This window comes from Rhinopithecus bieti, unplaced genomic scaffold, assembly GCF_001698545.2.
Source record: "Rhinopithecus bieti isolate Rb0 unplaced genomic scaffold, ASM169854v2 scaffold_9237, whole genome shotgun sequence".
NCBI classification, from domain to species: Eukaryota; Metazoa; Chordata; class Mammalia; order Primates; family Cercopithecidae; genus Rhinopithecus; species Rhinopithecus bieti.
Window position 1 is genome coordinate 1,496,675 of NW_016806263.1, and position 27,917 is coordinate 1,524,591.

Genomic DNA, 27,917 nt, shown 5'->3' on the forward strand with positions numbered 1-27,917 from the left:
GACTACAGGCACCCGCCACCTCGCCCGGCTAGTTTTTTGTATTTTTAGTAGAGACGGGGTTTCACTGTGTTCACCAGGATGGTCTCGATCTCCTGACCTTGTGATCTGCCTGTCTCGGCCTCCCAAAGTGCTGGGATTACAGGCTTGAGCCACCGCGCCCAGCCTGTATTTTTAGTAGACATGGGGTTTCGCCATCTTGGCCAGGCTGGTCTTGAACTCCTGACCTCAGGTGATCCACCCACCTCGGCCTCCCAAAGTGCTGGGATTACAGGCATGAGCCATCACACCCAGTCTATATATTACCTTCTTAACAGGCCTTTCCTGGGCTTCTTGACTAGGTCAAACCCTTTTTAATACATTCTTGCAGCATTGCAAATATTCTCTGCTAATTTCCTCATAACTGTAATTATTTCTTTAATGTCTCCCTTCCCACCACTGGACTGTAAACCCCCAAAAAGGCAGGGACAGCATTGGTCTGGAATTCCCTGATTTCCCCAGTAGCTTACTAAATGTTGCTGTTTATTCAACCAATAGATACTGAATATGCAATAAATATTTCTTTTTAGATTATAGTTCAGTAGAGTGCCTGGGCCTATGGAAAAATGAGAGGATAGTTTTATTCTTGACTCTGTCATTTAGCATGGATGTAAAAACATCTCAAATCTCTATTAACCCATTTATGCTTAGTGTTCCATTATTGGAACGCTAAGCTCGTGAGAGTTATTTATATCCTACTGCCAAATGTCATCACCAGGTTCTGATTTTTCACAAAAAATATTTGCAACCTTCAGCATAAGTGGGTTAAACACTTGTCTACATATGTTTACTAGATACTTACTGACAAAGTAAGTGGCCCTTAAACAAGTTATTCAAAATTTCTTGGTCTTTGCACTCTGGTGTTACTTCATTTGTTAAAGACGGCCTTGAACCGGGAGATCTGTAAGACACTTTCCAGCTGTGAAATCACCCATGGCATCTGCAAGTCCAGACACAGATGAATGTCAAAGAGTCAGGCACACAGAAAACCAACACAAGCACTAGTGTGCTCAGTAGCTTAGTCTCTTTGGAGGAAACAGAAGTCATGGATGTTCATTTTGTAACATCGGATGTAGCTAGGCTAAGGTGGAAACTGGCTGGCACCATAAATCTTATGAAGGTTGAAAGTGCTGTACTTTCCCTGGCAGACAGCTAAGTACACCAGCAGACAGTGAAGAAACACTCACCAAACACCTTCCAGAGGAAAGGCTGGATGTTTAGTTGAATTATTTGGAAATAATGATATTTCCCTCTCATGGAGGTTTAGCCCCAAAGCCCTATCACTTGGCACGGTTGTTTTTTCTTTTTGTTCTATCCTCACCACAGTTGTATCCTCTGTAAGCCATGCTTTGGGATATATATATATTTTTTCAGTTAGACTATATCTCTAATTTTATTTTTAATTAGAAAGTAAGATTCTGTTTTTAGAAATTCACCTTCTGTCTGCACATGGGATATTGTACCGATCAGGGTCTCTTAACCTCAGCACTGCTGACACCGTGCATGGCTCTTAGCGGTGGGGGCTCTCCTGTGCATGGTAGGGTATTTATTAGCATCCTTGGCCTCTCCCCCCACAATCCCAGCAGCAACCCACAACCGTGATAACCAAAATGTCTCCAGACTTTGCCAGACATACCCCAGTTGAGAACAAAATTTCTCCCAGTTGAGAACCACTGGGAGTATATATGTACACTATATATATATGTATGTACAGATGTATGTGCCCGTAATAGTACCTAGGTTCTGTGTAAATATGTTGATTTTAAAATTATGGGGACCCCCATATAAAAAATTTCTAACACAATCTTTAATTGATATAATTTAAAGACAATGCTCTTTAAAGAGGATTTTTTTAGACTCTTGATGACCATATAATGATAGTTTCACCCTTAAGATGAATGTTATATTTTTATTTTGCCTCTCTACTCGTACTACGTCGCAAAATGACTGACTAGTCAACTAGTGTTCAACTTACCGTGTACATCCATTTGCTTTGAAATGTTTTTCAGGGCTATCAATCCCTTAATGATGTACCTGACAGAGTGCAAAGCCAAACCAAGACCGTCGTAGCAGGTGAGATTCACAGTTTGAGGTGATTCTGTGTCTCTCTGATTGGAAGGTCAGTACAGAGAAATGTGTTGCCAAGTATTGCATTGTTCTTTTCCTTTAAAAAAAAAAAATTTCTCATTAAAACTGTCAAAACGAAACAAGTATCAGAGCTTTACAATTGTGTCACTTCATTCAGTGACTTAAAAACAAGAACAAACCTGTTATTGAACATTGATAAACATCATTCAGCCCAGCCGGCAGCTGCCACATGGTTGAGAGCCGCAGTGTAATCCAGGTCCCTAGAGTGTGTGCCTTGAGACCTTACAGCAGCCACAGTTTGGAAACTCATTCTGATTTTCACTGAAGAGAAAAACTGTAGATTATTACATTTTCTAGACAAACTTAAAATCAAACTTTTAAAAGGAATACTGTATAAAAGGATTTTTTTTTTTGCCGTTAGGAAGATTTTAATCTGTCCACTGATGCTGGGGCAATAGTATTTTAGGCTCCTAAGGTTGCTTACAATTTTGGAGAGACAGAATCAATGTGGAGAGGATTCCACTCAAATTACTGAATCATGCTGTATTTGGGTTATGGGATTTGGGGTGAACGTACAGAGGGAGAGGATGCAGTGGTAGCAGTTCTTTGTGCAATGATAGAGACAAACCTGGGTTATTTGCTTGAAGAAGAAATCTCTGGGCTGGGTGCAGTGGCTCACGCCTGCAATCCCAGCACTTTGGGAGGCCAAGGCGGGTAGGTTACCTGAGGTCAGGAGTTTGAGACAAGCCTGGCCAAGATGGTGAAACCCCATCTCTATTAAAAATACAAAAATTAGCCAGGCGTGGTGGTGCACCCCTGTAACCTCAGCTACTCGGGAGGCTGAGGCAGGAGAATCACTTGAACCCAGGAGGTGGAGGTAGCAGTGAACCGAGATCTAGCCACTGCACTCCAGCCTGGGCGACTCTCTCTCAAAAACAAACAAACAAACAAAGAATAGAAAAGAAAAGAAATCTCTGAAGCTATGTAAAGCTATCTTCTATTTCTTTGAAAAATCAATTTGATGCTGCTTTTATCTGTTGAGTAAGCGGTTTTAAAATGTTATGTTAGAGATACTTGATTATTTTTCCCTAATAGTGTTTTTTTGACCTGTGAAGAGTTTGAGTAAAAAAGTGTTTTATCTTGCTACATAACACTTTAGATGTTTTGTGGGTTTCCTTTTGTATAGCATAAGATTCTACTTTAAAATATTAAGATACTAAGGACAGGGTTCAGACTTCCGTGTGCTAACCTCTGAAGGCTGATGCATGCTCTATGTCTGACAGTCACCTGCTCACTAATCTCTGTGTTTAATTCTTTGGTTTCCACTCTCTGGACCTCTCCTGCCCATACGTGCAGCCCTTCCTTGTAAGTCTGACACAGCAAAGTGTGCTGTGTGCGTTGAGTGTGGCCCATGGCGCATGGTGCCATTGCCTGAGCACAAGCCAGCATTTTCCTAGAGCCGGGTCAGTGCCGCTCTGTCAGCCTGGATCGCAGGTGTTTAGTTTCATGTCCTTAGCTCTCATCCCAACCTGAACAGATTATTTAGTGCCAACTCTGTGCCAGGCTCTGCCAGGCACTGGGCTGTGAGATGCATAAGCCATGAGTTCTTCTTGTCCTTTAGTCAGCCATGTGTACACAAACTTGTTGTCACACTCTGGCACCATGACCAGGTTGGTGCCAGGGAAACAAGTTGAGGAGAGGCTAGTGGGAGGCTGCCTGGAAAAGGGGACATCGAGAGAGGTTTGAAGAGGGTATATGATAAGAGAGGGCACCAGTCACGTAGAGAGTCGCCAGAGCAGCAAAGTCATGGAGCCATGTCGTGCGTGAGGCCAAGCCAGGCTGAGAAGCAGGCACAGGCCCTAGGAGCTGCTCCTAGAAGATGGGAAGGCTGCATTCCCCATCTCTCAAAATCTCAGAAGTAACCAAGAGACCCACTGAGTCATTTTTGGCCAAGGATCCTCAGGTGTTTTCACACACGAGCCATCTGGAGAAGGCAATGAGCCCCAAGGAGTAACAGTCCGTTCTTAATGAGTCACATCCAAACACCTGACACTCTGTTGCTTGCTTCTGTGTCTTTGATTTCTAGATGTCATAGCTATGTGAAAAACAAACTTTAAAAAAGTTTCCAGGGCCGGGTGTGGTGGCTCACTGCTATAATCCCGGCATTTTGGGAGGCTGAGGCAGGAGGATAACTTGAGGCCAGGAGCTCAAGACCAGCCTGGGCAACATGGTGAGATTCCATCTCCCCATCTCTACAAAAAGTAAAATCATAAAAAATTAGCTGAGTATGGTGGTACACACCTGTAGTCCCAGCTATTTGGGAGGCTGAGGTGGGAGGATCCTTGAGCCCAGGAGGTTGAGGCTGCATTGAGCCATGATCATGCCACTGCACTCCAGCCTGGGCAATACAGAGAGATCCTGTCTCAAAAAGAAAACAAAAAGTTTCCTGCCATTTTTATGTGATTACATTTTGAATCAAGCTACCATCTCTATTCTCTACCTGAAGTTCACCGGGAGCCTCAGGATAATATTTTGAGAACTGCTAATCTTGTCTCTGCTGCTGCAAAGAGATTTACCTCTCTTGCAGGATCAGTGGACTTTTAACTGATTAGTGTGTTCTTAGTATGTCCATGTGAAGAATCACTTGGATACAGCCACCTTCAGAACTCATGTGAGCACTGGTTCAGGTGAAATCCTGCACCCCAGGTGAGTTTGATTTTAGGACCTGTTGTGATGGACACTCTCTAGAAAACTGGTTTTCTTTGAACTTAACTCCTGTCTGAGATAGTAGGACTGATAGCAAAGGAAACTGGCCACTGAGACTACTATTGGTTTTTGAATAGAAAAGACACAGACGTACTTCCTAAGAAGTCTCAATTTGTATCAGTCAGGTAAAATTTTAACAAAAATATCACCCAGAGTCACTTGCGTTTTTTGTTTGTTTGCTTGGTTTTTAAATGGGGCCTTGAGAATTACTCCATTTCTGAAGGCTTTTCTTTCTTTCTTTCTTTTTTTTTTTTTGAGAGCGACTCTTGCTCTGTCGCCCAGGCTGGAGTGCAATGGCACGATCTTGGCTCACTGCAACCTCTGCCTCCCGGGTCCAAGTGATTCTTCTGCCTCAGCCTCCCGAGTTACAGGCGTGCGCCACCACAACTGGGTAATTTTTGTATTGTTAGTAGAGATGGGGTTTTGCCATGTTGGTCAGGTTGGTCTCAAACTTCTGACCTCAGGTGATCCTCCCACCTTAGACTCCCAAAGTGCTGGGACTACAGGTGTGAGCCACTGTGCCCAGTCCTGAATACCATTTCTTAGATGGAGAAAGTATTGTTATTATTTAATTATTTTCCCAAAAGCATGTAATGGGGACTTTAGAGTCAGATGCACCCAAGTTTCAATCCCGTTACCAGAGCTTTCTTTTAAAAGACCCATGGGCAATTAATTGAATCTCTGCGAGCCTCCGGGTCGCTGTTAGTAAAATGGGGAATGGGACTATCTACCTCAGTGAAATAAATGAGTTACTATTTATAAAAGTGCCTGGCACATAGTCTGCACACCATACATTTTAATCACTTGATCTACTTTAAGTAAAGTAAGTAGAAGAGAGAAACTGGCTTGACTTCAGTACCATCTCATTAAAGTCAGTCCTCACAGCTTGCTGTTTTGTTGTTAAGTAATTGCTTTTCGATGGTCTTGGCTATATTCATGCTTGTTGTAGAATCTTACCGTATTTTAAACACATACATAACATGAGAAAAACTAAAGGTGGTTCAGGCTTTTCTGTTTGGCTCCAAAACAAAGTTTCTGTTTCCTTCATGTTTGCAAACGCATAACAAAGGTATCTTTGTTTTCAGGTATCAAAAGGGTCTTGAATTCCATTGGTTCAGATATCGACAATGTAACTCAGCGTCTTCCTATTCAGGATATACTCTCAGAATTCTCTGTTTATGTTAATAACACTGAAAGTTGCATCCACAGAAATTTACCAACATTGGAAGAGTATGATTCATACTGGTGAGTGTCTCCTTGGAGCTGGTGAACTACGAGAGTGAACTTTGTGGAGAACAAGATAAAAAATCTGACGTTAGCACCAGGATCATCTTATGACAGCAAATTGTACAAGGAGGCCATGACCTGATATATGTTAACCCCAGTTTATGTTCGTTAAAAAAGTTGAAGTGCTCGCTTAGACCAGGCAGCACATATACTAAAATTGGAACAATGCAGAGAAGGTTCACACGATGCCTGTGTACAGATGATACGTAAATTTGTAACGTGGTCCACATTTTTTTTTTTAATTTGAAGACTGGACCTTCGTGAGCCAAATATTTGATAATTTGCAACTTTGATGTCATTAGTGGTTTCTGGAATACTAGTTATAATTATCAAACTAGGCATGTAATGAGATTTTAAAGCTTAAAAGTAATTAAGAAGGACATCTGGGAAATATCCTTTTCTATTTTATAAACCAATATAAACATTGGTTTATAAAATAAATATGCAGAGGTTGGTTCTTACTGAAAGAGCATCCTTTTCTTAGCTGTGCTTTGAAACAAGTGAATTGCTCCCAGAGCTTAGGTGAGTGGCTGTGATGCCCACTGCTTGTCCCATTAGAAAATGTGAGTGGTAGGGTTTGGCCTGGGTTGAGGGTGGTGGACATCCCAGCCAGAACCGTGGGGAGGGAAGGACTTGGAGGCTCAAGAAATTTAGAGCATCATCTATTATGTAAGATGCACTTCTGTCTCTGAAGAGCTCAGCCACCCTTCATATCTCCCAAGCCCATGGGGAGTCCAGAGACTCATTCTCATGTGGATTATTTCTTATACAAGACCACAAGATATGTAATTAAAATTATAGCAATTGGCCGGGCGCGGTGGCTCACGCCTGTAATCCCAGCACTTTGGGAGGCGGAGACGGGCGGATCACGAGGTCAGGAGATCGAGACCATCCTGGCTAACACAGTGAAACCCTGTCTCTACTAAAATACAAAAAAATTTAGTCGGGCATGGTGGCGAGCACCTGTAGTCCCAGCTACTTGGGAGGCTGAGGCAGGAGAATGGCGTGAACCCGGGAGGCGGCGGAGCTTGCAGTGAGCCGAGATCGCACCACTGCACTCCAGCCTGGGCAACAGAGTGACACTCTGTCTCAAAAATAAATAAACATTTTTAAAAAAATTTAAAAAGTATAGCAATCGATACCATTTAAGAGACAGTTTCAGTGTGCCCACCAAGCACTTTCTGCATGACATTTCTTTTAATACTCTCAAAAATTCCCTGGGCTGTGTTCCGTTTATAACCCTGTTTTATAGACAAGGAGACTGGCTCAGGGAAGTGAAGTGACTTCATTAAGGCCGGCTAGCATACAGCGGAGGTAGGTTTTGAAGCTCCATCCAGCTCTGCTTTTTGTCACTGCCCCACAGACAACAAGCTCCAGGCGGCACCTGCCGTGATTCCCTCATGGGACTGGGCCACCCCAGCAAGTCTCAGAAAAAACAGAAGGCAGACCCTTTCTCAATGAACTTATAATTTCATTAAAGATCAGAGCTTCACAAACGAGAAAGAATAGTACCATTACCTGTCTGCCTGACTGCCATCCATTTCCCTTCCTTTTTCCCCTGCCCTGACACCATGAGCTTATCTTAAAAAGAAAATCAACTGAGCAGATGCTCCTTTAACTCTAAAAGTTTTCTGAGACCAGCCTCCGTGACTTATTTAATTTTGTGCCCTCACTGTCTGGAACAAACCTCCCCAGAATGGCTGTCTGTGGCTTTTACTATAATTACTGAGATTGCTCTTAATTGAATGAAAAGCTTCAGTGGCGACTTTTGTCAAGAGACACCCAGCAGAAGTAAATTCTTTGTTTTTTAGTGTCTTAAATGTTGGGAAGCATTACTACCCTTGAATGCCTCTTGCTGCCCGGAAAGGTTGTTCTACCTCCCAGGAATGCCAGTAAGGCCTAATTGAGGTTCCATTATCCTAAAATGTCTCACAGGACCATTATGAAATTGAGATTTGTATTCTGCAGGCATTTGATTTAGGATGCTCATAAAATTCTAAATACCCCATGCATCTGCCACGTAATCTGTTTCAGTAAAGAATACAGCGGCCCCAAATATTTCTGCAACCACAAAATGTTTTAGAAAAAGGCCGGGGAAAAGAATCCAGTATTTCTTTATCTGTAGTCTAATCACGATCTAGCCATATGCCTTCATTATGATAGTAGGCACTTAGGACATCAGAAACCTTAAAAGAACATAAAAATCTTAAGGGTGTTTTCATCAATAGCCTTGGAGAAGCTCAGTGCGCTGTGCTTATGAACTCTGTGTGACACCCGTGGGAATCAAGGCAAAGCAAGGAAGCAATGATCCCATGACTACCAAGAACAATGCAAACCTAGGATCAAAATAAAACTTTCTCCGTTGGTTGAATTGGAAGACAAAGGGTGGGAAGGGATCTTTTCGTTCAACATTATTGCCCTCTGAGGAATTGATAGATGACTCTGATTTTTGAAGCCAAGAATAACTCATCGGCTCCAGCCTTAGTCCAGCAACTTTTGTGTTAGGGTGGCATCGCCCATGTCATGTTTACTAACACTGTGCTTGCCTCTCCAGGTGGCTGGGTGGCCTGGTCATCTGCTCTCTGCTGACCCTCATCGTGATTTTTTACTACCTGGGCTTACTGTGTGGTGTGTGCGGCTATGACAGGCATGCCACCCCGACCACCCGAGGCTGTGTCTCCAACATGGGAGGTGTTTTCCTCATGGTGTGAGTGCCTGCTCCTCTCTGTCACGTGGGGGTGGGAATGCAAGGGAGAGACTGGGTTCTGACTCTGGTGTTACACAAACCCAGTGCCCTCTGGGCCATGTACACGGGGTTCCAGCTCCCAGGTCGTGAGGAGGAGAGATCTTGCTATGATTGGACCTTCCTTGATTTGGGTACTCCTGTCAAGCATAAACATTAAAAAAAAAAAAAAAAAAAAAAAACAACAAAGACACTAAATTACTTGCATTTTGATAGACCAACTTAAGAACACTATTTATATATGGCAGGCTCCTTTTAAAAGCAGCTAGGCTTGCCTTCTTGATTTCTATTGTTCCTTCTTTTTATTCATTCATTCGTTCATTCATTTACTCACCAGAGGCTGACAGCAGTACTGGTTAGCAGTATTGCTAGCTTGAAACTCTAGAGACTTGGTTTAGAACTAAGGCTGCCAAGCCAGAACCCTTAGGATTTAGACAAATAGCCTAGATTAAGCATGAGAACAGGTGTGAGGCAGCAGGGAGAGGTACACCTGCAGCAGAAGACTGGCGTGACTGTCCCTGCTTTGAAGACATTCATCTCCAAGTTCATGTGTTTGAAAAACCTTTGACTCTATGGGTATGACAGAGCATAGCAGGCATGAGCCAGGTGCAACTGGAGCCAGAGCCAGAAATGTAAGCTAGGATGTGGTGTAATGGCTTTGAATGCTCTGCAGAGGGAGCTGTGTGGGTTCTATATTCTCTTTTTGAGTCAATATTCTCTTTTGGATAAGATCATGAAGAATCAGCAGTAGGGAGTGAGATGGGGCTCGAGATCAGTGGTTAAGGTTTGAAACAATTCCTTTGGGGAGTGAAGAACAAAAACCTGAGTCATGTTCTCTCATTTATCCACTGAAGTCACTAACACAGGCCTGTGAGTGAGCGGGCTGGAGAGCAGGTGCTGTGCATTAATTTGATTAATTTGTTTTTTAAAACTTTGAGTTTTCAAACCAAATTGTCACACACATACACACACACACACACACGACAAACAAAAATCTTTGGGTCACTGGAACAATAAATCAGGCTTCTTATAAGCTATGATTCTAAATCCTTTCCCTAAAATAATTTGGCTCCAGTGTGGTATAGGCCTTTGCTAACAAGAGTCTTAACCTTAGAGCTAATGACCTGGGGTCTACTAGGGCTGGACAAAGAACTCCACACACAGAGAAGCCTAGAGGCTCACAGGTCAAAGTTAAGAAATTGTATTTGTCCAGGCGCGATGGCTCACACCTGTAATCGCAACACTTTGAAAGTCCAAGACAGGTGGATCACTTGAGGCCAGGAGTTCGAGACCAGCCTGGCCAAACGTGGCGAAACCCCATGTCTACTAAAAATACAAAAATTAGCCGGGCATGGTGGCACATGCCTTAATCCCAGCTACTTGGGAGGCTGACGCACGAGAATTGCTTGAACCCAGAAGGCAAAGGTTACAGTGAGCCGAGATCATGCCATCTGCACTCCAGCCTGGGCGACAGAGTGAGACTCTGCCTTAAAAAAAAAAAAAAAGAAGAAGAAGAAAGAGAAAGGAAGGAAGGGAGGGAGGGAGGGAGGGAAGGAAGAAAGGAAGGAAGGAAAGAAAGAAAGAAAAAAGGAAAGAGAGAAAGAAAAGAAAGATATTTAGCTGCAAGTACCTCTGGACAGAGAAGAAAAAAAAGAGAAATCACATCCGGAAGGAAAAATGAATTTGTCTTCCCTTTTTGTTCAAATATACACAGATACACAAAAATACATTAAACAGAAAATTATTAGGTTGGTGCAAAAGTAATTGCTTTAATGTTTAATTGATTTTAAGTTTAATGTTACAAATTTAACAACCCTGATACTTGGTTGTCTGTCAGTGTTTTGGTGGTGGGTGTGTATATATACATGTATTTCCATACTTTTAACTACTTGAAAGGTAGTTACGGTAAATTGCTCTGAAAATGGTGCACCCCTCATCGAAATTTTATTCACTTTTTAAAGGCATACAACCAAAAACATGTGATATCCAGCTTCAAAAAAAGAAAAAACAGAGAAATCATCAACAAATTGATGGAGGCTAAAAGCTACCTTAATTTAGATACACTAATTCTATAGACATGGAGATGTATTGCATGGAGGCCATAGGATTCATCTCAGCAGCAGAAAGAAGGTTGGGAACTGTCAGATGTTGTTTGATTCATTTCAAGGAGTCTGCAGACTTAGGGTGGCTATGATTTCTTTATTGTTGAATGCCACCAGTCAGCACGGCGCGCTTTGCTGTGCTTGGCAGAATTCTCTACTTCTTGAGGTATCTGGTAAACAACTGGATAATTGTGAAAGGGGGAGATGATACAAGCGTCATCAGTCTAATCAGACTAATTAGAAGAACGCAGTTTCTTTTTTCAGAACTGTTTACTTGCTTGTAGAAACCAGAAAGAGTATGTGTAGTTTTGTTGCAACCAAAACACCACCTGCTCTTTAAAAATGGTGACACCATCCAATCAAGAGCATGGTCTCTTTCAAAACCAAGCAGGAATTCTTATCTCCCAAAAGGATATCAGTGAAAGATGTGGAAGGAGGAAAGTCAGAGAGCCCTGGCTCTGCTCTGATCTTTCATCTTCAGAGGGTCCCAGAAGCGTTTTATTTTATTTTTGTAGAGACAGTCTCACTTTGTTGTCTAGACTGGTCTTGAATTCCTGGTCTTAAGAGATCCCCTAGTCTTAGCCTCTAATGTGTTGGGATTACAGGTGTGAGCCGCTACCCCTGGCCCCAGGAGCATTTTAGCAGCTGAATAGAATGCAGTGGTGAATGTATTATCTGTTGCAGGGGGATGTAGGAGGCTTCTCCAGAGATAAGGAGATCTAACAGTGGCACAAGCATCTCTTGTTTTGAAGCCCATCATAAAACTTCCCATTTTAGGTATTGACAACAATGCCAAGAGTAGCCACAGGTATCGCAAACTGGGCACATTCCTGTGGCTGGTGGCAGTTTCTGAGGTTACAGAAAGAAGTTTGTCAGGCTGTATAGCAAGGGCTGTAAAAAGACCATGATGCTCTTTGCCCAATAATTTCCATTTTGGGGACTCTAGGTGAAGGAAGTAGGCCAAACTATGAAGAAAACCAGGGAAGAGTTTTTGCAGTATCAGTTATGATAGTGAAGCAGCCTACCTGTCAGGCTGGAGAGGAGTGGCCAAGTGAGTTACGTCACATCCATGCATGGAAGATCACATGGCCCCTGAAGTGATAACTGGGTGACTGTCCTGATTTGTTGACAAAAGTTTCTAAGATAATACATTTGAAAGGGGGTCAGAAAATGATGCATGTATTATCCTAACTGTGCACATCAGGGGTTAGTCAGCAAGCTTTTCCCAAGAAGGGCCAAGTAACAAATATTTTAGGTTCTGCTGGCCACATACAGTCTTTGTTGCATATTCTTCTTGTTTTTCACCTTCTTTTGCTCTTTCTTCTTACTCTGATTCTCCTCGTCCTCTTCCTCCTTTTCAATATTTTCAGTACACATTAGCCATTATCTCACTAACCTTAGAAAAATAGACCTTAGGCAGTGGTTCCCCTACCCCGATCTAGGAATGTGCATATTTAGAAAATAAAGGCTGGAGATGTTGACTGTATGTGATTTAGAGTAAGAGTCCTGGTGCTCTTTTTAGACAGCTGTCTTAGTTTTTATGAGTTTTTTTTAACTCCAACACACAGACACACATGCTTAGACGGGGATCCTGGCGTGGCCCTCACTCACTTCTTCTTTGTGTTCTCCCAGACTCAGAAGCCTTGTAGGTCAGAGAAAGTCAGGCTGACCTAGGCCTTTCCAATGAACATTACTTGCTATTTATCTTAGTGAAGAAACACAAATGCTGTAATTATGGCTTTGGTGTCTGCAGCCAAAGGGGAGAATCGTGCCCTTAGGAGGGGGTGCTGTGGTGATTGCAAGCATCAGCCCACACCCTTCTGAGGCTCCTTCCTGGTGTGCACCAGTGACGGTATTTGATTTGGCAAGTGCCCCTAGATTGATTTAAGAGTTTGTTCTCTCTCTCTCTGTCTATACCTAGACAGCTAGGCACCACTAGAGAAAAGTTACGCACCGGGTACATTGGGTATCCCTACAAACTTAGCATCTCCTGTCTCAAATGGACCTGCCATAGTCTGATAAATCTTTTATTTCATTTTCTTCCTTCCCTTTCTCTTTTTCTTCTTTTTCGACACCCCCCACACTTTCCTGCAACAGTCTTTTCACTCTGATAAATCCATCTTCCTCTACTTCACCCATCTCTTAGCAGATGGCTTTACCTCCTTCTTCTCAGAGAAAATAGAAGCCATCATGCAACTTCCCATCATCAAACTTCCAAACACACATGCTCCCAAACACACATGCTCCCAAACACACATGCTCCCAAACACATCCGTCCCTTCTCTGCACTGCCAGAAGCGGAGGGATTCCTCCCTGCTCAGGCTGATTCCGCCAGCTATATTCTCAATCCCATTTCTTTCCCTGATCCTGATAAAAATGGATCATGCCCTTTCTTTTCCATGTCTTTATTCTCTTCCTGTCTCCTTGACTTTCACTCAACACTTAACCAAGCTCTGTTCTCTCCCTTCTTCAGAAATAAAAGCAGAAACTCTTTACCCACACTGCCTCTTCCCTATAGCTCTCCTTCCCCCACGCCGACTCTCAGAGGAGTGATCTGAGCTTGCTGCCTGTGCCCTTCTCTCCTGCTGACTCCCCAGTCCACTCCAATTTGGTTTCCTCTCCCATCACTGCATTTGTTTTAAGTAGGCAGTGACCTCTCTGTACAATGCAGACAGCACATTGGTTGGTGACAGCCAACCACTCCCTCCTCTGCAAACACTCCTTTTGTCCCCTAGGTGGCATCACACCCACATGATTGCCTTCCTACTTCTCTGCCTTGTCATCTTGGTCTGGTTTGCTGGCCCTCCTTCCACCACCCGTCTTTGTAAATGTTGAAGTCTTCCAGACCCAGCCCTAGGCTGTTTCTCTCTCCAAGCCAGCCCTGAGGATAAATGACCATGGCTAAGCTGCTGGTTCCCTAACATACATCAGAAACCCAGATATCTTAGCTCCAAACATACTGACTCCTACACACTCTTTCCACTCAATGTCTCTGTGGCAACAAGACCAACATCCAGCCCATCTTCTCTTTCCTTCCAGAGCATTGGTGCTCCCTGGCACTGCCCTTGGAGGAGCCCTTCCTTGCCTCTACCTCTCGTGTCCAGCGCTTTCCGAGTCCTGCTGCCTCCTATATTATGCCTCCTGTGTCTCCTATATTACGTCACCATCATCCATCAACTCTCCACCAATCCTGTCCCCTTAGGCCAACCCTCATGGGCCATGATAACAGCCTCTGCAATGATGTCCCATCCACGTTGGCACCTGTCCGGTCCATCCTTTACACTGTGCCAAGAGTGCTCTTGTTCAGAGAGAAGTCGGGCTGTGCTCCCCCTGTGCTTTCAGCCCCTTATTGGCCACCCCTCCCCAGGTCCCCAAGGCCCCTATCCAGTGATCCCTCGCCTGTCCTGGAGCTGCCCCTCCCCAGGTCCCCAAGGCCCCTATCCAGTGATCCCTCGCCTGTCCTGGAGCGGCCCCTCCCCAGGTCCCCAAGGCCCTGTGTGACTCCTAGGTGGATGATCTGTTTCACCTGAATAACACTGGAGACCCCAGGTCTATTTTATAGAGTATAGGTAGATTTAGTAAGTATCAATAGGGACTATTGAATCATTCTTTCTTGAATTACTAACCTTATTTTTTTTTCCAGTGGAGTTGGATTAAGTTTCCTCTTTTGCTGGATATTGATGATCATTGTGGTTCTTACCTTCGTCTTTGGTGCAAATGTGGAAAAATTGATCTGTGAACCTTACACAACCAAGGAATTATTCCGGGTAAATATGATTTTCTACCCATTATGAAAGGACTTGAACAGAAACTTGGATTTCTTCATATGTTGTGTGTTACTTTAAGAGCAGTGCAAACATATAAGCAGTTTGGTTTAAATTCAGTAAATTTCTTGAAATTATTAAATTCAATAAATTTTTAAATATTCAATAAATGCAATAGATTCTTTCTATTTGTTAAGAGAAAAAAAATATGGGAGTGTCCTTATTTTCTGATCATAAGTGAAATCAGGGCCAGGAGTTAAGTCATGCCCCTCAATGTGGATTGCAGTATTTGGGGAGAATACAATTTTCCTCAGCAGTAGTTTCCAAATGTGGCTGGGAACATCAGAAGATCAGTTCCCAGGTTCCTCCCACACACCCTGGGAGATTCCCAGGTGACAGAGGTGTCCACACAGATGAGCCCTAAATTTGAAAGGAAAGAGACTGGTAAGTGGATGTCTCATGACAGAGGGCTGACCTGGCAGATGTCTAGTGGTGCCACCAGGAAATGAATTCAAGCTTCGCTTTCTCCCTCTCAGTCCAACTCCCACAGATTCCGGGAGGCCAGTTGGCAGTTTTGCTTTCTTCATTAATGAGGAAACTTTGTTCTAAGTGTCTGGCTTCTAATTTTGGCTTTTCTATGTTTTTTTTTCTCCAGATTGTGATTTTTAAAATACATTTATATTTCACTCTTTCATTGTATATACATTTTTTCCGCCTAAGATCTGTTATGAAATCAGGTGAATACTGTTGTGACGATGTTTTAGTTATTTCACTGGTCGAGGGAGATTAAGTTGAGATCACCAGCATGTCAAATGATCTCCATTTGGCCTTTTGATAAAAGAAAGACATCAAGCCAGGCTTCATCATCTCCTGTAGAGTGTTGAATCATTCAAAGATACTTTTTCTTAAGTAGGGGATATTTCAAAACCATTTCTACTTCTCAAGCACATACACGGTCCTGCACTGATTTGCCCATCTTAAATATGTGTGGTGCTGGGGCAGAGAGTGTGTGAATTTTAATACATTTTGTCCAGAGAGAGAAATAGCACAGCACTGGGTATACCACTTCATGGCTGTATATTAGCTATTCTGATCAAATGGTCTACTCTGCTTCTATTTATAATGTGTTTGTTTTATTAAGATAAAGATTAAAAAGTTCTTGGCCAGGCATGGTGGCTCATGCTGTCATCCCAGCACTTTGGGATGCTGAGGTGGGTGGATCACCTGAGGTCAGGAATTCAAGACCAGCCTGGCCAACATGGTGAAACGCCGTTTCTGCTAAAAAAAAAAATACAAAAATTAGCCGGGCAGTGGTGGTGCGCGCCTCTAGTCCTAACTACTCAGAAGGCTGAAACAGGAGAATCATTTTAACGCAAAAGGTGGAGGTTGCAGTGAGCCGAGATAGTGCCACTGCACTCCAGCCTGGGCAACAGAGCGAGACTCTGTCTGAAAAAAAAGAAAAGTTCTCAAAAAAAGTAATTTTAATAATTTTGATTGATGCTACCCAGTGGTCAATTGATTTATTCCAATTATATATACTATTATTTTCTAGTTATAAGTTGGAAATCAACCAGAAAATAATGTTATGAAAATTTCAAAATATATTCAACAGAATATTGACTTTATTATATTAGTATGTATGTGAGTGTAAAACTGATTTTTCAAAAATCCTTCCCAATGTGTTCCAGGTTTTGGATACACCCTACTTACTAAATGAAGACTGGGAATACTATCTCTCTGGGAAGCTGTTTAATAAATCGAAGATGAAGCTCACTTTTGAACAAGTTTACAGGTATCAATATTTGCATTATACATTTTGCTATTTAAAGTGTTCTTTTCCGGAATGAGAATTTTGCATTTGAAGTGTTTTTAAATCTTAATTATATGACTTTCCTGTTTCAGAGATAAGCTGTCCTGTAGTATTTTATTTTGTTTTTTTTTTTTTTTCGTTTTTTTTTTTTGTTTTTTCAGAGTCCTCGCTCTGTCGCCCAGGCTGTAGTGCAGTGCCGGATCTCAGGCAGCACTGCAAGCTCCCCTCCCGGTTTACCGCCATTCTCTCGCCTCAGCCTCCCGATAGCTGGGACTACAGCGCCCGCCATCTCGCCCGCTAATTTTTTGTATTTTTTAGTAGATACGGGGTTTCACCGTGTTAGCCAGGATGGTCTCGATCTCCTGACCTCGTGATACCGCCCGTCCGGCCTCCCAAAGTGCTGGGATTACAGGCTTGAGCCACCGCGCCCGGCCTGTCCTGTAGTATTTTAAAGACACAGTAGAGATTAGATCAAAAACATATTCCTTCTACTGAAAGCCTTTGAGACCTTGGAAAGGTGATGTTTCAAGGTCTTGCTCTCCAATAATCTCTGGAACTCGCTGGTTAAGGTGACCCTATGATGCACTAATGGGATGCCATGAGAAATCTTGTTCAGGAACCACATTGCTCTAAGTAAAAGCCATTTAACAAGAATAGTGAATAGGTGATTCAGTGATTTGGATCACCGACAGGAGGAAGGCAATGCAGTTGGAGAACTGTCTGCTGTCAGGCCTCCTGGACTCTGACCCAGGCCCCCTCCTGGAGGCTCTGTGCCCTGGGCAATTCCACAGCTTCTCTGTTTCATGGGGGTCGTGTTCATAGGAATCTGACCCTGAGGTTGTTTTAGGGTTAAGTAAGATACATGAGATTCGAATGGTGCCTGACACATCATTTGGACTTGATGAACAATACTGTTCTTAATACTGTTCATCTAGGGTGGCCACAGTGGCTCATGCCTGTAATCCCAGCATTTTGGGAGGCTGAGACAGGTGGATCACTTGAGGTCAGGAGTTCGAGACCAGCCTGACCAATATGGTGACACCCCATCTCTACTAAAAATGAAATATAAAAATGAGCCGGGCGTGGTGGGATGTGCCTGCAGACTCAGCTACTCAGGAGGCTGAGACAAGAGAATTGCTTGAACCCAGGAGGTGCGGGTTGCAGTGAGCCAAGATCGTGCCACTGCACTGCAGCCTCAGCAACAGAGTGAGACTTTCTCTCAGGAAAAAAAAGAAAACAAAACACTATGTATATAGAAAATAACTTCTGACCTCAGGTGATATATATCTGTGTAGTGTATGCTTTTCCCAGTGGTAAAATGGGCTCCTAGTCTGATGGCTGGAAGTCTAAGTCTGATCTTAGACGGGAACCCATGGGCAGCTCTCTGCTATGAGCCATAGGGAAGGGAGTCACTTTAACAGTATTTGAAATCAATTCATAGGATGCTTTTTAAACACCGGTGACACTTATTTCTCCCACCGTGAGACCGAAGGGCCAGAGGATGTGTGTTAACATGGTGTGTTCATAGTAAATGAAACTAAAAATACACAGGGCGATAGTGACTCACATTGAGAGCAGAACACTTCGTAAGTCATAGACACAGGTTGCCATCTGCCCAGAAGCCTTTCCATGCCCTACACGTGAACCACCATTCTTAGTGTTCTTATTACTCTCTCAGAGTTCCTTTATACAATTTTAAGCAAGTATTAACCCTATGCCTAGCATTATTATATAGCTTGGTAGTATTAGCCATCATTTGATAGTCAAAAGACTTCTTCAGCATTTTGTGAATTTGTTATACTTTTAGGTATTGCAAGGTTCTTTTTGTACTTTTTAAAAACATTTTGAAATATGCACACATTTAATTAATCAATGGTCATTAGTTCCTCTAGCCAAACCACAGAAGTTATTTTAAAATAAATGTAGCTACGTCATTGCTAAATATTTATGTATTTATGTATTTATTTATTTTTTGAGATGGAGTCTCGCTCTATCGCCCAGGTTGGAGTGCAATGGCACCATCTCGGCTCATTGCAACCTCTGCCTCCCGGGTTCAAGTGATTCTCCTGCCTCAGCCTCCTGAGTAGTTGGGATTACAGGCGTCTGTCTCCACGCCTGGCTAATTTTTGTATTTTTAGTAGAGACGGGGTTTCACCATGTTGATCAGGCTGATCTCAAACTCTTGACCTCAGGTGATCCGGCCATTACTGTTTATTTCTATTACCTAATAAATATTATGCCAAGTGGTCATAGTGGTAATTTAACAACACTCTAAGAGCTAGCACCTGCATGGTGCTTTCTGTATGCCAAGACTGATGGAAACACCTCGGATGTGTAAACTTCTTTAACATCCACACCACTCTGTGAGCTAGGTACCGTACTAACTACTTTTATTATTATATGAGCACCTGGCATAACAGGAGCTAGGTACCATACTAACAACTGCTTTTATTATTATATGAGCACCTGTGGTAATGGGATACCTGAGATATTATACAAAATTGAATTAGACTCTGATCCTACTGTCAAGGAAAACCTAGTAGAGAGTTAGATCTGTAAAGAGGTGTTCTAGAATATGGTGATACTTACAGGTGATAGAAATGTACTGAGGCTACTCTAGAAGCCCCAAGGTGGGTGTCTTATGCAGTGTGGGAATGGAGGGATTAGGAAGGACTTCCTGAGGGTAATGGCACCTAAGCTGATCTTAGTAGGTTGGCTTAGTGGGGACTGGCTGGGCCGAGAAGAAGGAAAAAGGCACCTAGGCTGAGGGACACAGACAAAGACAGGGAGGTAGGGGCAGTAGGCTGCTCTTTGGGAGCTTTTAAAAATCCCGCCACCACTTTGGGGCCGAATACAAAATCAAAGGACAGAGTAAAGTCCTCGTTTCCATTATTCAGCCCATGGCAGTGAAAACTGAGTTTCTGGAGCCCTGAGACAACATGAACTTATAAATGTTGCTTGTAGGCTTCATCTTCTAAATCTTTCTTAAACCTCCTCCTCCTCTTCCTCCTCCCCTCCTCCTCCTCCTCCTCCTCCTCTTCGTCCCCTTCCTCCTCCTCCTCCTCTTCTTCTTCTTCTTCTTCTTCTTCTTCCTCTTCTTCTTTTCTTCTCCTTCTCCTTCTTCTCCTCCTCCTCCTCTTCCTCCTCCTCCTCCTTCTTCTCCTCCTCCTCCTTCTTCTTGTTCTCTTCCTCCTCCTTTTTCTTCTTCTTCTCTTCGCTTCTCTTCTTTTCTTCTCTCTCTCCTTCTAACTGGTCTCCTTGCTCCCATTCCATCCTCCAAACCTCCCAGCATGATGTGATGTGGCCCAACCACATGTGTCACTTCCTGCCTAAGTTTCTCCATTGCCCATGGCAGAGGCAGCTGATGAGTGTCTGGTGCCCATCCCCCATACTCGGGGTAGACATTGATAGTCAACTGAGGTCTTCTGCTTAGCCCAGGGAGCCTCAGGCTCCTTCTGGACTGTGTGCTCTAGGCATACATTAGCAATCCGTTGACTTTTCTCTACACAATTAAGCCCATTCACCATCCCTACGCTGAGAGGACAAAGCCAAGTGTTTCAGCCTGGCATGCTAGCTCCTTGTGATTCTGGCTCCTGCAGAGCCCTTCAGTTTTACCTCTGGTCCTTCATAATCAAGTTCTGAGTTCCAACAACAGCAACCTGCTTGTTCTCTGGAGGGAAGGGTCACACCTCCTAGGGATGTGGCAAAGTTGCTTCTTCTAGGCATCCCTCAGGCCTGGAGGGCCCTGGCTGCTGTGGCGAGGAAGGGATGCCGCATTCCTGGATGCCACTATTTTTGTGGCAGGAATACACATCCAATGAGGCCTACCCTTCTTAGCTCAGACAAGTCTAAAAAAGTCAAATTTTCCTATATTAGAGTTCAGATTGAGACATGGCGAGGTGAGGCCATTTCACCCAGGGGGCTGAGTTAGGTAACAGCAAAACTGTGCTGACCATCGAGAAGTCTGCATCTCCTCCCTATCTCTGTCCTCACCATGAGGATAGATGTCTAAGCATATATTTAGTCAGTGCAGCTCGGCCCTGGAAATACAGAGTAGAAATGTTCTTGGCAGGAGCTTGATAGAATCATTGAATGAAGTTCATAATCTACTCTGCAGTGTATCTCTTTCTAGCAAGTATTGTTTTCTTTTAATGAGAATTTATTTCTTCCCAATCTGTAAACTTGTGTTCCACAGCAGAACTAGGGCACGTAGGAGACAGATGGAAAGATAATATTTATCAATCCTATTGCATCTCTTCCAAGAACAGGACGGTTAGTCAAACAAAGCAAGAAGTCAGAGGTGTTGAGGGATTTGTGTGGCCACTGGGGACACCCAGCCCCACTTCTGTGTTCACAGATTAAACAAAGAGAAACAGTGAGCCTTTCTCCTCCTCTTCATCGGTGGACATAGGTAGCTGCAACAGCTTTTCTAGGTCCTAATTTCTCTGTTCGTTCCCACAGTGACTGCAAAAAGAATAGAGGCACTTACGGCACTCTTCATCTGCAGAACAGCTTCAATATCAGTGAATGTCTCAATATTAATGAGGTAATTAGAAGTCGTCATGGAATCGACATAACACATTCCTTCACCAAATCCAATTGTCTTTCTTTCTTTTCTGGAAATTGAGATGAAATTTGCATAAGATCAAATTAACTATTTAAAAGTGACGTTTGGTATATTTACATGGCTGTGTAACCTTCACCTCTATTTGGTTCCAAAACGTTTTCTCACTGCTCGACCAGTTGTTTTTCTTGGGGTTTGAATTTTTCTAGTGTATTATGCAAGAGCCTCTAGAGCGGCCTCACTATGGACACTTCACAGGGAAAGATGTCATTTTGCTGACTATAGACGTTTTTGTGGGAACAATCCCTGTTTGTTCCTCAGGAAGGCTCTCACTCCAAGACCAGCCTCCCTTTCTGCCAGTCCCTGAAACTGGGCACTCAGTGTGGAGAAGCATGGTCCACACCGTCCTCCTTCCTTATGAGTCACATGGTGGCCCCAGGACTCCAGTGTGAACTAAAGCAAAGGATGGAAGCCAACAGAACCTCCTCTTTTCGTTTGCCAGAGCCCACACTCCAGTCTTGAGTCTTGAGATTTGGAGGAAGGGCCATTCCAGAGGACACTGGCCTGAAGAAAGAGCAAGAGTTTCAGCCGCCCAGGCCTAGGGTGCCGTTAGCCTCGACCAACCCCATTCCCTGTACCTGGAGGCCTCTTCTGACTTTCTGCCAGAAAGAATCTGGAGCACGCTCTCTCTTTTGGGTTTCCTGAATGAGAGCAGAAACAAAGGGATCCCAAGAGAAGAGGCTATTCCCAAGCCCCCACAGCTTGCCCACCACTGCTAGAGTTACCATGAGGCCATGATGGCTTGATGGTTTTCAAATGTGAAAAGCTGTAGTTGAAAGCTGTATATGAAAAGTTTATTATCTTCCCTAAATAGTCCACATATATATACATTAAACATACATAATTTTGTAACCAAACCCTAAATAGATGCCCATCATGCTGTGGGTCACTTCTCTGTGTGCTATGGCGGGTAGCAGTTGGAGAGGTTGCCTGGGACATGCAGGCACTCGATGCTGCTGGAAACTGCTGACTATCAGTACAACCCTGAATCAACGACCACATTTCCATAATCTTTGCCCAAGTAACTAAACACTGTTCCCCAAATGATATGTCCCCTTTCTTCCTACTCCCAGCTCTTGTATGTGCTGGTCCCTTCCCTGGAATGCCAGCCAACCCTGTCCCTTTCAGCTTCTCTGTTTGTCAAAGCTGGGGGCTTAGAAGCCATGGGACCCATAAAGAAAGAGATGGGAAAGGGACAGGACGGGAAGTACCAGGAAGAGATGCCAGTCAAGTGCTTGCACATTTTTTTGTCCTTTGTAGTTTGATTGCTCTTTATTTTTTTATTTATTTTTTAATTTTATGTTTAAAATTTTTTTAACATAGAGGCAAAGTCTCTTTATGTTGCCCAAGCTGGTTTTGAACTCTTGAACTCAAGCAATCCTCCCACCTCAGCCTCCCAAAGTGCTAGGATTACAGGCATGAGCCACCACATCCAGCTTTTATTGCTCTTTTAAAGCATTTGACTCATGACATTCTTGGAGAATAAGCGACTGATTTATACTTCCTTTTTTTGCAGCATACTACAAGCATAAGCAGTGAATTGGAAAGTCTGAAGGTAAATCTCAATATCTTTCTGTTGGGTGCAGCAGGAAGAAAAAACCTTCAGGATTTTGCTGCTTGTGGAATAGACAGAATGAATTATGACACCTACTTGGCTCAGGTATGACGCATGTGTTCATGCTTGATCCTTTAGGGGAAATTAGAGCATCAGATGTGTATTTCTATTTTGCTTTTGATTTTTTATTAAGATGAGATTCACGTAACATAAGACTAACCATTTTAAAGTGAGCAATTCAGTGGCATTTAGTACATTCACAGTGTTGCACAACTACTGCTTCTATGTAGTTCCAAAACATTTTCATCACCCTAAAGCAAACCCGAAAGCAGTTGCCCCCATTTGCTCCTCCCCAAACCCTTGGCAACCACCCATCTGTGGTCTCTTTTTTTTTTTTTTTTTTGAGATGGAGTCTCACTCTGTCACCAGGCTGGAGTGCAGTGGCGCAGTCTCGGCTCATTGCAACCTCCACCTCCTGGGCTCAAGTGATTCTCCTGCCTCAGCCTCCCGAGTAGCTGGGACTACAGGCAGATGCCACCACCACACCCAGCTAATTTTTTTTGTATTTTTAGTAGAGACGGAGTTTCACCATGTTGGCCAGGATGGTCTCGATCCCTTGACCTCGTGATCCGGCCACCTTGGCCTCCCAAAGTGCTGGGATTACAGGAGTGAGCCTCTGCGCCCGGCCCATCTGTGGTCTCTTTAGATGGATTTACCTAGTCTGGGTATTAAAAAAAGAAAGTTTATATAACGCATAACCTTTTGTGTCTGACTTCTTTCACTGAGCACGTTTTTGCAGTTCATCCATGTTATAACATTATCAGTACTTCATTCCTTTTCACAGTTGAGTAATATGATGGAATAAAAATATGGCTTTATATGTATAAATAAGAATGCAAATGTTGCCACCTGTTTAAGAGTGTCTGACCTCACATGATTACTTTATGGTTATGAATCCATGTTTAATCTCTCTCCTACTAGATGTTGTGTTAAGGCTTAAAGATCCCATATCCATAAGGCAATTTTTGTTCACTTCTATTGTAGACTGGTAAATCCCCCGCAGGAGTGAATCTTTTATCATTTGCATATGATCTAGAAGCAAAAGCAAATAGTTTGGTGAGTTCAAATCGTCCGGTTAAATACTGTAGTAGTTGTAGATGTCAAACGTCAGTGCCATTTTTAGGGAAGCTGCTGAAGAGGTTCCTCACGCTGTGAGTAATCCCTTGTTCATAAACACCTCTCTTGTACGTGTCATTACGTTTCCGTCCACAGCCACTGCCATGTGGCTCAAACCTCTCTGAGCCTTGCATGTTGCCAGAATGGTGTCGGGTTGATGCAGGGCAGGTGAAACCTGCTTTATTAAGGTAGTGGCAGTGTGACAGCTCAGAGACTGCTCTTCTGGAGCAGGGCGACCCCACAGGCAGTGTGCAGAAAGTAGCAGCCTAGGGACAGTTTTGTAGTCTTATTTATAACCACTTTCAGTGGAATACTAATTAAGTGGCAGGTTGTTCAGAAATAGCTAGAAAATGAGGGGTAGCTTCCCAGGGTTGCCATGGCAATGGTTAACTGTCAATGAGCTGGCAGGCATGCCTTATGGTGATGGACAGGGAGAGGTGCTTTGGGCTCCTCTTCCTGGTTTCCACCAGTCTTCAATCTGGTCCGAAGTCTCACCTGCCTTCTATCTCAAGATGACTGCAGCCTTCCACCCTCTGCTTTGAGTGTGGGCACCCTCATTACTTTAGCTCTGGATCTGTTTCCACCCCTGTTAGCCCCTCCACTTCTAAACACACCTGCCCATGCACACAGGTTGTTTTCCTGCAGTGTAGGGAATAGTACCTGGGGCTGTGGGAGGAAGATTTCATGTGTTGCTTTGAATTGCCAATAGTAAGTGATGAGGGAAGGCAGAGGTACCACCCCAGCTCCATAAGCTTCCCCTTTCAACTCCTCTGCTGGTTGGCGACTACTTGGCCTTAACTGGTCCCGTCCAAGAAGCAGCACACCATGGTGATGAGGAACCTGGGCTTTTGAGGAAGACCTGGGTCTAAGTCTTGACTCAGGATAGGAGCTTAGGCAAGTTATTTCTCCCTTCTGCCTTAGTTTCCTCATCTGTAAAATGGGGTAATGGTATCTACCTTATAGAATTGTTATTCATTAATAAATTAAACACTCATTGAGTGTGGGTTAAATAAAAATTTCTCCATGGAGCCTTGGTTTTCTCACTTGTAAAATGAGAAGCTGAGAGTGGCTGTATCATGGTGAGCTGGAGAGAACACAGCCTCTGGCACTCAGGGAGGGCTCTTGGGTGTGGGTTATTGCTGAGAGTCCATGGTTCTGTGCTTTAAAGGAGGGTGTCTTGGCACTGTCCCTCACACCAGTCCCCATGTCCACTCACAGCCATCACTGCACAAGCAGGGCTGCGTGCTTATGTCATGGCTGCCCTCCTAGCTGCGCAGGGCCCCTGAGGATAGCGAGAGTGCTTTGAGTCTGGAAAGATGGTATTGATCTTTGTTTTTTATTCTTTTTGTAGCCCCCAGGAAATTTGAGGAACTCCCTGAAAAGAGATGCACAAACTATTAAAACGATTCACCAGCAACGAGTCCTTCCTATAGAACAATCACTGGTAACAGTCAACAACGTATTGTATTTCACTGTGACCTGAGCAAAATCTACTGCAGCGAGTTGGCTTTCATTTAGCCTCATGACACATGCTCATCTCTCGTAGGTCCCAGCTGACTGACCTCAGCCCCAGAAGCTGAGCTGGGCTTTAGACAAAATAATTGCACCTCCCTCTTCTGCTTATTCCCTTCCGTTTTTCATTTGAGTGTGAACAGTTAGATAAAATCTGTGGCTGTCTCCTCCGCCTTGCTCTAGTTTCCATTGCTGTGAGCAGGCCCTCCTATGCCCCGCAATTAGCTACAGTGCTGTGGACTCACTCGATTCTTTTTCTCCAAGCTTTGTCTAGAAATATGTGAAGGTGAGGTTAAGTGCTTCTCTCTGTAGATCCACTTAGCCCTGTCTGCTGTCTTGATGGGCATTGCTTCCTCTCTCCCCTCTTCCATCCTTTCCATTTGCTTCTCACCACCTTCTGACTTCTTTCTTAATGCAATAAAGGCAGTTTCTAGCAAAGAAAGAACGTGGACTTTGGAGTCAGACAGACCTGGTTTTAAATCCTGCTTCTGGCTCTCCAAACTATTGTAGCTTCTCGGTTTCCTCATCTAAAAATGTTGGGATCAGTAATGGCCTTGCTTTTACCTGTTCATGGAGATGAAGGACCTGACCTCAGAGGATCTCAGTAAAGAGGAGGAATTATTATATTATGCTTGTGCATGGGCTGTATTTGTAGACAGCAAGGAGAGAAGTGTGTGGAAACTGGGTTACTGAATCAGCTTGCTCAGGTTTGGCCAAGCAAGTAAATGCACTCCACTCCAACATCCGAACATCCGAACATCCCAACACCAAACTTTCCAGAACTAGTTTCTAATACTCTTTTTTTCTCTCTTGATTTCCTAATTTATTAGATTATTCACAAAGTCCTCTCACTGAATTTTCTTAATTTGTGTCCAGTGCTCTTTACAATTTTCTGTGCGCTTGTTTATGCCTAACACAAATTTGTTAACATTTTAAGCTGTCTTTGCATTTTTTTAAATGCTTTTTTTCCAAGTACACAGGACCCTTTGGCCTTTTCAGAGCTAGGGCAACCTGTCCACAAATAGGCAAAGTGCTTTGTACATGTGACCTATGATCTAAACCAGGGGTTGGCAAGCTAGGTACCCTGCCAACTACAGCCTGCAGGCTAAATTCGGCCTACCACCAGTTTTTGTAAATAAAGTTTTGTTGGAATGTGGCCACACCCACTCATTTGCAAACTCTCTGTGGCTGCTTTTGACTACAAGGACAAAGTTGAGTAGTTGGGAGTATGGCAGATAAAACCTAAAGTGTTTACTCTGGCCTTTTACAGATAAAGTTTGTCAACCTCCAGTCTAAACCATTCAGGCTAACCACTCCTGTGGGGCAGGCTCTGTTTTAAATAATGCCTTCCACTTTGATCAAACCTAATTCAAAGGGATTTCTTGGATGCCTCACATGTGATTTGCTGTTCTTCACAGCTTTAGGATATGTATCCAATTTTTTTCTTCAGGTTTTCTTACACCAGAGGCATAGAAGGTACACATTGTTAATTGTGCTGGTGATTTTTTCTGGAATGAAACCATTACAGTGTAAAGACAGATTTGCTGGCTGTCTTGTGGGAAGGGAGGACACAAGGTCTGTGATCTTGCTGTTTCATGTCATAATTTTGGAAATATTATCTATGTTTTTCGCCAGAGCACTCTATACCAAAGTGTCAAGATACTTCAACGCACAGGCAATGGATTGTTGGTAAGGGTTTACTTTGTTTTCCATCATGGGGTTTTGTTATAAAACACCACACAAAGAATGCTAGAAATGTGATTTTCGTAGGTACTTTAAGTTAAAAAAAAAAAAAAAGCCTTGGTTATCTACCTATTTTAAATACCAAATTGGGTTTTCTTACTATTTCCTTTCTGCAAGTACTTCTATAAGTGCAGACATCATCTTAGCAGACTATTAGGTACGTAGGTGAAATCTATATTTTGATGTGTAGGATGCAAGCTTAGAAGGTACATTGGTCACTTTCACAGAGATAATGCTGCCTAACACACAATCCCAAACCTCAGTGCCTTCTAAGTATAAATGTTCATTTTCCCTGCTGATTTGACAGCAGGCTTCCCTACACATCTTCCCATTGAGAGACCTGGCCTGAAGGAGCAGCTCCTGTCTGGGGCACCTCATGTCCTCATAGTGGAATTCAGGGGATAAGAGGAGGCACAGGTTGTCCTTTAAGCCACTGCTCAGAATGGGCACCCTGCCCCTTCACCAGCATTCCATTGGCCAAAGTAAGGTCACATCGTCATCTGGCTGGGGAAGTACACTCCATGCTCTGGGAAGCCATCCAAGGAGCGTATCAATAATCCTGAACAGCTAATGCAATCTACCACAGGGGCCACGTGCAGGCTGCGAGCATTCCCACAGCAGACACTGAGCTGCAAGGCTGTGTTGTATTCATCTTGTATCCACAGCACCAACCGGCAACTCAGAAGATAGTTTTTCATTGAATGGAATAGC

General features: G+C 43.5%; 1 protein-coding gene across 1 annotated transcript in view; it reads left to right on the forward strand.

Annotated features, from left to right (window-relative positions):
- The window catches only part of PROM1 (prominin 1), a 116,169-nt gene that overhangs the window by 70,029 nt on the left and 18,223 nt on the right, over positions 1-27,917 (forward strand). The window contains 10 exon segments of the mRNA XM_017875341.1: positions 2,046-2,109; positions 5,976-6,135; positions 8,732-8,884; positions 14,666-14,789; positions 16,475-16,578; positions 21,058-21,142; positions 22,737-22,880; positions 23,820-23,891; positions 25,303-25,395; positions 27,099-27,152. Coding sequence (XP_017730830.1) covers positions 2,046-2,109; positions 5,976-6,135; positions 8,732-8,884; positions 14,666-14,789; positions 16,475-16,578; positions 21,058-21,142; positions 22,737-22,880; positions 23,820-23,891; positions 25,303-25,395; positions 27,099-27,152 — 1,053 coding nt within the window.